The 15,377-nt window shown below is 40.0% G+C and overlaps 1 protein-coding gene across 1 annotated transcript in view; it reads left to right on the top strand.

Moving 5' to 3' along the window:
• Positions 1-15,377, top strand: part of Sntb1 (syntrophin beta 1) — a 260,581-nt gene that overhangs the window by 104,476 nt on the left and 140,728 nt on the right. The window contains exon 2 of the mRNA XM_052160798.1: positions 9,001-9,217. Within this exon, the coding sequence (XP_052016758.1) occupies positions 9,001-9,217 (217 nt within the window). The remainder of the gene's footprint in view (positions 1-9,000; positions 9,218-15,377) is intronic.

Here is a 15,377-nt window from a genome sequence, read left to right as displayed (position 1 = left end):
TGTTCCTCTTTCTCCACATCCTCGCCAACACCTGCTGTCTCCTGAGTTTTTGACCTTAGCCATTCTGACTTGTGTAAGGTGAAATCTCAGGGTTGTTTTGATTTGCATTTCCCTGATGACTAATGATGTTGAGCACTTCTTAAGGTGCCTCTCGGCCATCCGAATTTCTTCAGGTGAAAATTCTTTGTTTAGATCTGTACCCCATTTTTTAATAGGGTTATTTGGTTCCATGGGGGTCTAACTTCTTGAGTTCTTTGTATATATTGGATATTAGTCATTTATCAGATGTAGGGTTGGTGAATATCCTTTCCCAATTTGATGGTTGCCGTTTTGTCCTTTTAACAGTGTCCTTTGCCTTACAGAAACTTTGTAATTTTATGAGGTCCCATTTGTCAATTCTTGATCTTAGAGAATAAACTATTGGTGATCTGTTCAGGAACTTTTCCCCTGTGCCCATTTCCTCAAGGGTCTTCCCCAGTTTCTTTTCTATTAGTTTCAGTGTGTCTGGTTTTACATGGAGGTCCTTGATCCACTTGGAGTGAAGTTTAGTACATGGAGATAAGAATGGATCAATTCGCATTCTTCTGCATGTTGACCTCCAATTGAACCAGCACCATTTGTTGAAAAGGCTCTTTTTTTTCCACTGGATGTTTTCAGTTCTTCACAGAGTTAGAAAAAGCAATTCTCAAATTCACCTGGAATAACAAAAAACCCAGGATAGCTAAAACTATTCTCAACAACAAAAGAAATTCTGGGGGAATCAGTATCCCTGACTTCAAGCAATACTACAGAGCAATAGTGTTAAAAACTGCATGGTATTGGCACAGTGACAGACAAGTGGACCAATGGAATAGAATTGAAGATCCAGAAATGAATCCACACACCTATGGTCACTTGATCTTCCGCAACCATTTTCTTATACTTCCACCGTAATGCCTTTCCCTCCACTCCAATTTTCAGCCAAGTGGCCAGAGCCATTCATAACAAGGAATTGCTTTTTCATCTAGATGTGATTATGAGGTTACGTTTTGGTCAGTGAGTTGTAAACAAAAATGGTTTGGCAGTGGCTGGAAGGTGGAGTTAAAGGAAGGATTGGTATATATATTGGTTTCAGTTAACACATGTGGAATCACCTGGACGTCAAAATGGGGAATGGTCTGAAATGGGTGGACAGTGAGCATGCCCGTGCAGGATTTTCTTGGTTATGTGGGCTAAGATGAAAAGAGCCACGCTGAAGATGGGTGTCACCATTTCATGGGCACGTCCTGACACTGAAGGAAGAGCAGCGATTCTGTTGACCATTGGCATGCAAGCTTCCATTCATTTCCTCTTCTGACTGTGCACATCACGTGGCCAGCTGGTTCATGTTCCTACTGCTTTGACTTACCTGCAACAGTGAGGCAAATCATTTCCCCTTTAAGTTGATTTTTTTTTTTTTTTTTTGGCCAGGCTGTTTTATCACAGCAACAGGAAAAGAAACCAAGATACAAGTTATTCTTTTCCATTTTTCCTTTGTCTTCATGGGATGTGGGTCTGGATGGATGAAACACAGACGTCTATTTTAAATTATCAAGAGGTATAGTAAAAATGGGATATAGAAGACAGCAAAACCCAGAGTTCCTGGCACTTCTGGAAGCCCTATTGAATAATTTATTGAATTCTAAACATAATATACTTTTCTATTCAATGAATTCATTGGGATATCTGCCCCCCCCCCAAAAAATTCAGATTTAGGTAACACCTTCCTTTCTTCTCATTAAACTATACTTACTTGGTTATGGGTAACGGTTTTAGAATACAGGCCACAAAGAACCAGAGAAAGCGTTCACATTTTCTTTGTCCTTGTCAGGGTCACTACTATATCTCCTCCAAACATCTCTGTACCATTCTTACTCTCCACATAGGGGTCCTTAGCCTCAATCAGGGATTGAAGAGGACTCAAGTATTTAGCCATCTTCTAGAAATTCTGTGGCCACTGGCACCTTAGATTACTCTTACTTCCTCTGGTGAGAAATCATGGACTGCTAGAGAAAGCCTGTGGCCTTTTCTCGTATTAATTTTAAAGAACACATTTCTTTGCTTTTCATGCTTATCAAACAGAAGCAAGATCCAAGGGCTATGGATGTAGCTCTGTATAGAACATTTGCCTACCATGGATAAGACACTGAGTTACAATCCCAGCACAGAGGAACATAAACAGTAAAAAGTGCTTTTGATTTTGTTTGTATTTTGGTTTTTTTTTTTTTTATTCAGCAGGACTCCTGAACAAAGGCTGTGGGGTCAGACCTGCAAGTATGTGAATATTAAGAGGCCATGCTTGTATATGAAGGTCAATAGACAGCTTTGGGTATTCATCTTGCCTCCTATCTTGTCTGAGATGGAATCTCTTCTTCTTCCCCACTGCATAATACCGGGCTATCTGGCCTTACAACGTCTCCACTCCATGCCAGGCATTCCATCCATTGTCCATCCATTGAATGCAGGAACCATTCATACAAAGATTCATCCATGGAACTGTCTCCAGCTCTGGACCAAGAGCCTTCAGCCAGGAAATGTTACTTGCCTTTTTCAAGACATGTCTTGGAAGAAGTCCCATGAGCCAGCAATTTTTCTCAGAAGCAGTAATGATTACCTTCCCATTCTCCTTATTGCTTTGGTTGGAACATTTGTCTGCCAGAAATATCAGGATTCATTTAAGAACTTGGTTGACAATCACATCCAGTGCTAGTAAAATCCAGAGGTGTCAGCTGAGGGTCTCAGGAGAGGCACATGTACAAAGAGAAAGAGGAATTGTTAAACCAACTCAAAGCATAAAGAAAAAAATTTACATTATTTCTATTTAGGTTGAGGTTGAAGATCTCAGGGTTGGTCTTGCTTGACAAAGATCTCTAGACCTTGTGGCTCAGCCTGTTTGCATCTAGAAAATTCTTATTCTTAGCCACATGATTCCTACTCTACTCTTCTGGTTCTACGGTTTATACTTCATTTCTCTTAATTTTCTATTTTTGGTTGTGAACCTGGCCTTTAGCATCTGAGCCATCTCTGTGGTCCTATATTTCTTAATCTGTAGTCAACATTTAGCATCGTTTTTGAAAAATTGTGCTACATTGTAATTTTTTAATCTTTTATTTCTTATTGTGTGTATGCATGTGTCTGTATGGAGGTAATTTATGTGATTCCACGTATCTATGGAGGACAGAGTCATCGAATTACCCTAGAGCTGGAGCTATGGGAAGTTGTGAGAAGTCAGACATGGATAGTCAGAATAGAGCTTAGGTCCTCTGTAGAATGAACTTATCTACTGAGCCATCTTCTCTGTGTAATTCATTATTTACTAATTCCTCATGATGTGTATGTGTGTGCGTGTGTGTGTATGTGTGTGTGTGTGTGTGTGTGTGTGTGTGTCTAATGTAGCTTTAATTTGTGGACTATTTATTTTGTTGTTATTATTGTTATATTATTATCATTATCAATTATAATATTAGACATCTTGTTTGAATTTAACTAGTTAGTTCACTTTTTTAACTATTCTCTGGAAAACTCTCTCAAACTTCTGTTTCTTTTTACTACCCTCTTTCAGGTTTTAAGTACATATAGCTGTTGCTACCATCAGTTGCTTGTGCTTAGGGTACTTTGTTTCCTAGTGTGCAACATTTTGTTTGATTTTTAAGCCATCCCATTGCCTTTGGAAATGGTTCTCAGTACTCTTTGCAGCCGAGTATGAAATTGTTATCTCCCATAAAGAATAATCCTTTGATACTGTCGGGAAGCTAGAGATCTGTGCAGTGTGGTACCTCCTTAAACCAGGCTTAAAATTTAACACAAATCTCCTTGTCACACAAATCTTCTTGTCACCTACTCCTGCCAGCTTCTTCTCTTCTGGACTTTGAATATCTTCCAAACGGGATGATTCCGTGTCATTCACAGGCTGCATAATCCTTTGTATGTAAAAATAATCTGATAATTTTTGGTGAGTGAGCAAAAAATTAGATTACCATATTTACTCATTAGTGTATCCTCTGCATCTTTATATTCTATTGGCTGGTTAAGAGCATCACTCTACATTAAATATTATTCCCAAGAAGGCAAACTTTCCTCAAGGCCTTGCTTGGCTATCTCTTCTATGTAAATTACTCTAATTCTGTACCTCATAAGAAATGGGTGCTTGGCAAATATTTGCTTTTAGGCTAAGATTTTTGTATGTTTATCAGCTCTGCCCCACAAGTGGATCAAGTCACTTATTTCTAGAATTCTTCATCCCTAAGCAAGCTATTTAGAATATTGCTTGGGTTATCACTGACAGTAATCCTTTGTGCCCTCAAAAATGTTAGACCTATGTCTAATATATGTTCCTTTAGGCAGCCAAGTCTCCTCTCCAGAATTTTCTCAACTGGCCAGTGACTGGCCCACTCTATTGCTCATTGATAACCATTATTGCTACTATCTAAAATAAAATTCAAACTTATCAACTTTTATGCATCTTTCATCTAAGTGGCATAACCAGATATCACAAAAGAACATCTCTGGATAAACTAGAGCCCTACCAATTGCTAGCCATGTGCACTCCTACATGACAAACTTCTGAGCATGAATGTTTAATGTATATACAAACAATGACCTATGTGTCTGGAGGAGTTAGGATAATCCTACAAAGCTTTTCTGAAAAGGACAATACCTTTTTATATTTTATTGCCTGTGGGCACATGGACTCAATGAAGAAATGATAGCTGAGATGTTTTTGTCTACAGACCCTGGTTTCCCTAGCAAATGTACAGTGAGTCCTTGTGAAGTTATAATTGTGAAGATTGACTATAGGACAATACTAAGTATCCTGGTTCGATATTCAGCTCATGATTGCAATACAAATGTTTTTTCTTATCCCTCTTGCAAACTGACACCAAATTTTTCTCTGCTATGGAATCATGATCAGAGTTACAAATCAGAGTGTGTTATATAAGAGGAAAGTTGTGATCCTTCTATTTCTTAACATGTTGGCCATGTTTTAAGGCCAAGTTCAAATGCCTCTTACCCACACAGCATCCTTGAGTCTCCCTCTGAAGTCATCATTCTCATCTCCTGCCAGATTGAGTGATAAGAATCCATTCCTCTCATCCTAATTGCTGCTAGAAGATCTTACATCATCACAGTAAGTTAATTCTACAACAACGCCACACATCTGAAGAAATGAAGAAATAGGGAAAGGAGTCACTTTTTTTTATTTTTTTAAATTAGCATACAGGGTATTAGATATCACTATGGTATTTTAGGGCAAAGTCGGTAGATTCGGTAGATTCTCCAGCTCCATCATCACCCCATCTTCTCGTGACCTCCGAGCCTCCCTTGTGACTCCCCCATCTTTTGTTTCTCCTAGCCACTCCCATCCTCCATCAGCACTTTTTTCTGACATTTTTTCATCATCTTCCTAGTTTTTTTTAAAAAACTTTATTCACATTGACACTCATACACATGTGTGTGTGCACAAACACCACATATACAAAGCCCACACACTTTATGGAAGAGTAAAACTACAATGTTTTTAAAGTGTCTCATTCCTTTTAACTTTGAGTAGCTAAAGTCGGTCTCCATGGGGTTTCTGCACTTGTTATAAGCCATGTCTGTGCTGTTCCTTAAATAGATTACTCAGTAATAACATATTCCTTAAAATGATCTGTTTATGAGTCACCACCCTCCTTCTATAACTTTAATCTCTGCTGACAGGTTTGCAGGGAAGACTATGGCGCTGCGGATTCCTAGTAAATACTGGATTCGTGCCTGCGGGTTCTTTTCTAAGTTCTCTTATTCCTATTATAAAACTTGGCTGATTCTACTCCATGCCATGACTTCTGTTCTTCTTCAGTAGGATTTCCTAGAGGCACTGATCCTGTGTAAGGTCAGGAAGCAACTTTGCAGCCTCTCAGGCTTTGCAGCCTCTATTACACAGCTTTGTGGAGCAAGGAAATGGTGACATTCTATATTCAGCCAATTCATAGCTGTTAGGATACAGCCCAAGGATCCAGAGACAGCACCAAAAGCATTTAATAGAGTCATCTTCATGTTATAACACTTGAGTATGGAAACTATGAGCTACTTTCTGTGGTCTCCCTAAACCTGCTATCAGCTTCTTATCTGACTTATTCAAGCCATCCCAGAGTTTTTATACATTAGAATCCACTATCGTTGGTAATGGCCTTAGCTTTTATTTCTGGCTGCTATGCAAAAGTCAACCAGTGAAGAAGCTCACAGAGAAAAGGACAGAAAATTTCATATTGTATGTTCCTAAAATCTCAGTTGCACTGCTAACTCAAAAAAAGTATGTAAGGAACAAGGCAAACATGAGAAGAAGCAAAATATCTGTATGTTCTACTCAGGCTTGCTACCCGTTATAATCTTAAAAATGTAATATATAAATGTGATTAAACATGAAAGTACACAAAATGATAGTAAATGAATAGCAAAAGCCTATTTCTATCATGGTGGCTTTTCATTGCATTCTCCAGAACAAGCTCCTATCAACATTTTCTAGAGTTCATACTAAAAATAGCAGAAGATATATAAATATAGATAGTGTATATATGTATATAATATATGTATGTATCTATACATGTAGATATATATACACTTATATATAAATACATACATAGATTTATATATGCATATGCATACACATATAGAGACACACATCTATATACATATGCATATTTATATATACATGTATTCTGTACATATATACATGTACACACTATATAGCTGTATATATACATAGATATATACATATACCTATATATTATATAAATATATATTTGTATATATTAGATATACATTTAAATATATTATATATCAATATATTTATATATGCATATATGGATAAATATGCTTGTATATATGTATATACATCTATATGCATGTATATTATTATATGCCTATAGACTAAATGTATATAAATGTATCTTCAATAATTTTTAGATATGAAGTCTAGAAAATATTGATAGGTTTTAGATTGAACTAGTATACGTGTACTTGTATGTATATCATATATATATATATAAGAAGTATATAATATATAATCATAAATTTTCATATACTTGTAGGGTTAATTTGGTTTTAATTTTTGGTTGTTGAGACAGTGTACCTGTGTGTAGCCCTTGTTATCTTGCAATTTGCTTTATAGACCAGGCTGTCCTCAAACTCAGAGATCCACCTGCTTCTGCCTCCCAAATGCTGTGATTAAAGGCATATGCCTTCAAGCCCATCCTATATTTGTGATTTTACACACAAAGATATTGCACTGTCTGCTTTGTGTTTTTCTTAATCATTGATTTCCAAGTCTTATTCCATCAACATGTGCATATCTATCTCATTTTAATGCCTATAGAGATTATGATATATTTAACCTGTTAATTTTCTAGCTCTAAGCCTTGAAAAATAATGGCTTTACTACTACAGATTTTTCCACTAGAATATAGACATTCATATTCATTTCTTTTTTTTTTTTGTTTTTTTGAAACAGGGTTTCTCTGTGTGTCCCTGGCTGTCCTGGAACTCACTCTGTAGACCAGGCTGGCCTCAAACTCAGAAATTCGCCTGCCTCTGCCTCCCAAGTGCTAGGATTAAAGGTATGCGCCACCACCGCCTGGCTCATATTCATTTCTTTGTGTACATGATTTCAGCACCGTTAAAGTTGAAAAGTCTACCTTTGCTTCTGCTCATAATAACAGCATCCTGGGCAATGAGGTGGCTTCCAGAATCTTTACATGTGCATTAAATCATGGCCTTTCAACCTGGATTACACTTTACATCATCTGCATATTTGTTTTCAGTCTTCTACAACATGATTTATAATCAAAAAAGATAGTCAGTGTCACAGATGAAAAAATAAAAAAGCTATGTGCAATTCTCAACTGCTGGACATTGTAATAGCAAGTTCTAAGGTTGACATGGATACATAATTTAAATAATAGGATAATTGTGTTGAAAGAAGCAAAAAGCCTGAATCTTGTTCAGAATGTTGCAGGCTTGGTGCTAACAGCATGCCCAATGCATGTTTCTTTCAGAAACAAGAGATTTTTTCCAAAAATGTAACCTTCTGTTCTCTTGAGAATTTCATATGGGTACAGTATATTTACATCATCCATATCCCATTCTCTTCCCTTTCTGACTCTTCTGTGTCCTTTCAAAGACCTTCTCTCTCTTTTTATAGAAATTTTTTATTAGATATTTTCTTTATTTACATTTTAAATATTATCCACTTCCCTGGTTTCCCCTCAGAAAACTTCCTATCCCATCTCCCTCTCTGTGCTTCTGTGAGGGTGTTCCCCCACCCATCCACTCACTGCCACGTTTCAGTCCCTGGCATTCCCCTTTACTGGGGCATCAAGCCTTCACAGTACCTGGGGTCTCTCCTCCCACTGATGCCAGACAAGGCCATCCTCTGCTACAAATGCAGCTGGAGCCATGGGTCCCTCCATGTGTACTCTTTGGTTGGTGGTTTAATCCCTGGGAGCTCTGGGGGGGTCTGGTTGGCTATATTGTTGTTCCTCCTATGGGGTAGCAAACCCTTCAACTCCTCCGTCCTTTCTCTAACTCCTCCATTGGGGACCCCATGCTCAGTGCAATGGTTGGCTGCGAGCATCCACCTCTGTATTTGTCAGGCTCTGGCAGAGCCTCTCAGGAGACAGCTATATCAGTCTCCTGTCAGCAAGTACTTCAGCATGTAGAAGTATGCAAATGGATAATTCTTATCTCCTTGTACATAGCTCAAGTCCAAGTGGATCAAGGACCTCCACATAAAACCATATACACTGAAACTAATAGATGAGAAAGTGAGGAAGAGCCTTGAACACATGGGCACTCCTATTGAGTGAGCCTTAAGTCCAATTAGACAACTGTTTGACCACAGCATATAAGTGTTTATACAATGTACTTATACATTGCTGTACCATATTGGTATTCCTAAAATGTTGTATTCCTAAAAATGTTTCTTGTCTTTTTTTTTCTTTACAGTGAAATACATGAGAGAAGCCACACCTTACGTGAAGAAAGGATCCCCAGTGTCTGAGATTGGATGGGAAACACCTCCACCTGAGTCTCCAAGATTAGGGGGTAGTTCTGCAGATCCTCTGTCATCCCAGTCCTTCTCTTTCCATAGAGACCGGAAAAGCATCCCCCTCAAGATGTGTTACGTCACTCGGAGCATGACCTTGGCTGACCCAGAAAACAGGTAACGGGAAACTTTCCTAACCTCTGAGGTTATGACATAATTTGCCAGGTTGTGCTTGTGTCTGAAAAGATTGCATGGTTCTCATGAATGGAATGAAAGATCCTCCCACCCTCCAAGCATGAGGAAGATTAATATTCGAAGACAGGTATTATATTCCAGCCAGGTTCCCTCTGAGGGTCAGATGGCAGAAGGATTAAAGCTCTTATACGAGGGCAAGAAGTGGCATCAATCTGAGACTGCTGTGCAGTTTCCCAAGTCCATGAGTGACTCTGCATGCCACAGGGTAGACAGTCCATCTAATTCAGGGCAATCCACAGTGCAGCAAAAGCAAAGCAAAAGTTATGGCCTTATTTCATTCCAAAAGGATTTGATTGTAAGAAAAAGTATCAAGGAAGAGAATTAAGAAGAGAAGAGGGGGAGGGAAGGAGAAAGGCTGAGAAACCGAACCAGGACATGGGGACTCTTGGTGACCTTTGCATCCATATTAAAGTGCTAAAAATAGAAGAGGCAGCTTTACTGGTCCTTGTTTGCCACATGTGTGGGATAGCTGCACCTCCCACGAATGGGAAGGATTTGGCTAGGTTCACCGTTGCAGATGGGGAAAAGCCAAAGTGACTGGGGCATGGAGAAAACTGACTCCTTGCCTCCAAACTCCATGTGGGTCTTAGTTCTCACCCCCAGCGAGTCCACGCTGAGGAAGCTGTTAGGGCCATTCCGGTTCCCACCACCTGTCACATCCCTCTGCACTCCTCCCCAGTACCCTTCCTAGTGTCCTGATATCAATACAGGGATAGGCTGCTTGTAAGAGTGCCAGCAGCAGCAGCAGCAGTGAGAGAGGAGTCAGGCCAGGTAGGATGAGGAGGTAGTCCTCCCATGATGATCTCCCTCCTCCCTCTTCTGTTTATCTCTCCTCTATTTCCACTGATTCCCTGGGCCTGCCTGCTCAGAATTTTCTCCCACCTGGGGGTCTCCCCACCTAATCAAATAACCCCTTTCTCTTAAAAGTCTAATGTCAAGTGGCAGATATAATGAATTCACAATCTGTGGTGTGTTCCTCTTGCACTAGGCTGTGTGTTAATTCATTTAGTTGGGTGATTGCAAAGTCATTCCTTACAGAGGCCCTCAACTCATATATGTTACTTTTCATAGTCTATGTAATAGTCTAACTACCATTCTAATAAATCTGAACTAGTTGTTGTATTGAATATTGTGAAATTTCACATTTGAAAATGTAGTGTTTCTTCATTTTTTTTTTTAAAAATGGCTACTGCAGTGCACACCAGTGCAGGCAGGGCTCTAAGTAGCAGGAACCCAGGAGTGGTAAATCCTTTGACAAGTGGATTCCTGATGTTCATAATTAGGGACTTCAGGGAATTCCATGTCCAATCCTTCATATTATCTGCTTAATACTTGATTTCTTAATACTCAGTAGTCCTCCTCACAGCTGACACACTGTTGTTGTGCCAGTTCTACAAGTTAAAAGGTAGAAAATTTTCCAGAAATGTCCTAGACATTATTAATATCTTGGAAAACAAAAGTTTATGAACGTTTTTTTTCTGTTTTTCTTTCTAACAGGAGACTTATATGTTATAACACTTATGACCTATAAACGACGTGAGGCCAATCAATTATCAGAGTATTTTGAGAAACCTCTGGCCTTAATAATACTGGGATTTCCATTATGAGTGTCTATACAGACAGCGGAATGGATTTTTAAAGCTTACTACCACTGCTGTTGAAGTCTACCACTGAGCTGCAGAGAATCCCGGGTGGGAGGTGCGGAGTCTGTCCTGCTGCGATATGAGAAACAACAGGGCAGAATGAAAACTGAAGGTCCAGCTGAGACAGATGGTTGATGGGGAGACCTCAAGTCCAGATAGGTCCTGAACTGATGCTACCAAGTAGATGAGGGTGAAACTTGCCCCCAGTAAAGGAAAAAAAAGAAAACCAAAATAGGAAACAAATACGTTATAGAGTTGCATTTGCATGCGGAGAAGAATATAGCATGGCCAATCAGACAGATAATATGGGCAATTTCTGTTCTGCTTAGTACAAGAAACACACTCCTGATACAAAGTGATTTCAGAGGTGAAAGACTTAGTACCCTGCAGGAGCCACCAAACCATGGAAAGGAGCAGCAACTGAAAACACCAATTTCTTTTTTATTTTTTTAATTTTATTATTGGCTATCTTATTTATTTACATTTCAAATGTTATCCTCCTTTCAAGTTTCCCCTCCAAAAACCCCCTATCCCACCCCTCCTCCTCCCTGCTTCTATGAGGGTGCTCCCCTACCCACCCACTTAACCCTGCCTGACCACCCTAGCATTCCCCTATGTAGAGTCATCAAACCTTCACAGGACCAAGGGCCCCTCCTCTCACTGATGCCAGATAGCCATCCTCTGCTACATATGCATCGGGAGTCATGAGTCCCTCCATGTGTACTCTTTGGTTGGTGGTTTAGTATCTGGGAGCTCTGGGTGGTGGGGGGATATTGTTGTTCTTCCTATGGGGTTGTAAACTTCAACTCCTTCAGTCCTTCCTCCTTACTAGTCCATTGCAATTTCAATCTTCATATGTGACAAGGTAAAACACAGGCTAAAGAACACAACAGAGAACCAAGAAGGAATGATTTATGCTAAAGACCAAAATTCACAAGAAGTATTTGAGAGATGTAAACACATAGCAAACAACAATACAGCAGTAACTTGTATAGCAGAAGCTATAGAAAGTTCACTAAGAACCAGAAGCATGATACAATAATTTAATACAAGTCACTCTCAGTCCAAGATGAGTCATATGGAAGACAAAAGATGAATAAGGATATAGAAGACTTAAATAGCATAAGAAGTGGCTTCTGGTTATACAATCAAATTTGTACCTGGCTATTGGAAAATGCACTTTCTACTTAAATGCATAGCTTATAACCATAGCACCTTGACACTCCCAATCTCTCAACTAGGGGAGGGCAGGAGCACAGTAGGCTGGCCCTGGTGTCTGGGGGGCGGGGGGTGAGCTGACTCTGAGATTGTGAGCAGGAGAGGTAGCCCTGATAGTATGGATGCAGGAGAGCAGGTGGCCTGACCAACTTAGCTTGTGCTCAGGCTCAGATCTAGGACTCTAAGTTAGTTCGCCCCAATATCTAACCCATCTTCAAACTGTAAAGGGGCTGGTCCCGGTCCCATAGGTCCTTCAAATCTGAAGCTACAAGATCTCCATGACATAGGGATATCTGAGAGGAACCAGTGAGGATCCGGTATTAATAGTATAGCAGAAGCCAGAGAGCCTCGAACCAGACAAGTGAAGCTGTCTAGGCAAAGGGATATACTGTGGGACACACTGAGACACACACTGCAGGTTCCACGCTGAGAAGGGGTTTTGTTTGTTTTTAGAGGGTGTTATTTTTAATTTGTTTTGTGGGGGAAAAGAGGTTACAAGGACAATGGATGGATACAAAGGGATGGGGAGATAAGCAGGATTGGAGTGCGTGATGCGACATTAATAAAAAAGAGAGAAAAGAGAAAGAGAAAAGAAGCAAAACACATGCACCACGTGTGTCTAGCCACAGGCACACTAAAGTCTTTTTTCTGCCACATCATCATCAATTTAAGCAAGAGCTCATCACGGGATGCAATTAACCATCTTCTACATAGTCTATCTCCACGTTGTGAGCTTTGCGGAGGATTAGGAGTTAAAACAAAGAGAAGCCTTGGCAGATACTGAGCCGGTTTCTGAACCATTACCTCCTTTGTCTCCAACCTCAACACCTGACGGAACAGTTCACGGGAAATTGTCAGCCGGGAGTTAATGGCCCAACGGGTGCCAGAACATGAGAACAGATTGACAAATGCCACAGCATCTTAGGGGCTGATGCCCTCAGTGGGGGACACACAGTTGCTCACAGTTTACATTAAAACCTTTAATGCTCAATTTCTCAAACAGAAACAGCCACAGAACAGCAGGCAACATTGCTGGTCTTTCTGTGATAAAGGTCACTCAGCAGGCACCAAATCCACAAGCATTTCGCTAATAGTGGCCACCAGTGAGGACAACATTTTTTTTTCCCAAATGCTACCTCTTCATATATTCCCTATTTTTCATCTTTAATTCTTGGCCTCCACACCCATCTCAGGCCACATCTTCCGTCTACTGGAGTATCTGGAGCCATTTCCTTTCTGGTGCTTTGTTTTCAGTTTGTAAATTTTCCAGTCTCCCATCCTCCTAGTCAATGGAATAAGAAACCCTACATTTTACTGTGTGCTCAATAGGTTCCCTCCTTTTTGCATAAAGATGTCTATACTCCTCAGTACTGGGGGTAAAGCTCCCATTAAGCTCTGTGCCTGTTCTAAGTGCTCAGTACTGGTCCCTACATTTCCAGCTTTTATACTTCAGCAATCCTTAGGCAGTTTGCGTAGCCCAGCAGTCACCTCCCTGCCATCTTCCCAAAGGCCCTTATTTCAGCCCCAGCAGAAGTAACCCCTCAGGGACACTGCTCTCCTGTGATACACTGCCCTTGCCACTCTGGCTGTTACTATATCCTTCTTAAAGACTGACAACTTTTTCTGTGTGCCTTCCTAGTTCCCAAGCTATAGAGTTCTTGAGATTGGAGGCGTTCCACGTTTTCATTTCATTATCCCAGCCCTCAGGAATATTGTTTAGTACAAAGTAGCTATTCAAGAATATTTTCACTAATACACGATAAACAGCATACTTATCTGTCCATTTTGGGCATTCTTCTTTAAATTTCTCTTTTGAAAAAATCTTCCCCCAGACAGGAATATGAGAGGATAGATTAAAGCAACATTCTAACCCCATACAGAGAAAACTCAGTGAAACTAGGACAATATGTAGTAGTGGGTGTTAGTACCTGCACCAGCGCAGGCAGGATGTGAGGCATCAGCCACTATCTTGCACACTACACAGCAGAGCCTACTGTATATTTCATGGGTAAAGTACAGATACATACATCCTGTCTTGATAAATAGTATGCATACCTCTATGCCCAGGGCATGGGGGAGAAGTGCGCCAAGATGCTGTGTACACTTTAAATGGAAATGTGTGCTTGACACAGTGACTCAGAAAGGTAGGATCCAGTAAGTCCTGGGACACACTTGGATTTATTTTCATAAAACACCCTCAGTGGTATCTCCATAAATCAGAAGGTAAACTTCAGCCTCAGAAAGCCAGAAAGTTGATTTAAAGGCCTGCAGGAATGGATCCATCTCTAAAAGATTGACTCGTATTAACCTAATAGCCAGAGTCCACTTAAGAGATCAATGAAGCAGTCAAGGGAACAGGCTTGCTTGCAAGGGAGGATCCGGATGTGCTTTCACTGTGGGCAGGCCACATTGGAACACAAAGGCACATAGAAGCAAAATACTAAAACACAATGCTGACTGACAAGGCAACCTAAGCATACATTTTCTCTACGTGGACAGGATACATGAGAAATTCAAACACCACAATAGTTATTTGGTGAGTGCAGAACCCATGTAAGATGGAATAATACATCTGAAGTGTTTCAGATAAGAAATATGGAGCTGGCCTTTCCAGTATGGGAGGAGGATTTCCAAGATGGCCTTTATGTAGTTTTCCCTTACCTGCCAACTCCCTCTCCTCTGGGCTGTATATAAAAACCTGCAGCTTTCCCATGTGGTTCCCTGTCCTTTCATGACTAATTAAACTTCTTTATTTCACCTGGTTCTTTTTTTTTTTTTCCCCTAGGGAGAGTCAGAACAGAGCAGAATAGGAATTTGTTTACCAAATTTCATCATTTACTAGTCCTAGTTCTCTGAGGCTGCTCTGTTATCAGTTGGTTCTGTTAGAGTCTTGCATGATTCCAAATATGATAGTTACATATTTATAGACAAATAGGGTTTTAGTGACTACCAACAGAAAAATAAACATTTTATTAACTTAACTTTATTTCCTCTCTACCTTACATAAAACTCCCAACCATGCTCATTAAACTTTGAATACTGTTGACTATTTCCCTTCTTAATTGCATCCAGAATGAAGATTCATGAGGTACTTACATCTGCCATTTCTCAAGATGACGTCTCTACTGAGAGGCTTACTAAATACTATTTTCTTAATTGTTTTTCTTCTCTTCCTCCTCCTCCTCTTCCTCCTTCTTCTTCTTCCTCATCCTTCTCCTTCT

This window comes from Apodemus sylvaticus, chromosome 17 (genome assembly GCF_947179515.1).
Source record: "Apodemus sylvaticus chromosome 17, mApoSyl1.1, whole genome shotgun sequence".
Taxonomy (NCBI): Eukaryota; Metazoa; Chordata; class Mammalia; order Rodentia; family Muridae; genus Apodemus; species Apodemus sylvaticus.
The sequence above is the reverse complement of the archived record's forward strand: the minus strand, read 5'-3'. Positions and strand labels throughout refer to the sequence as shown.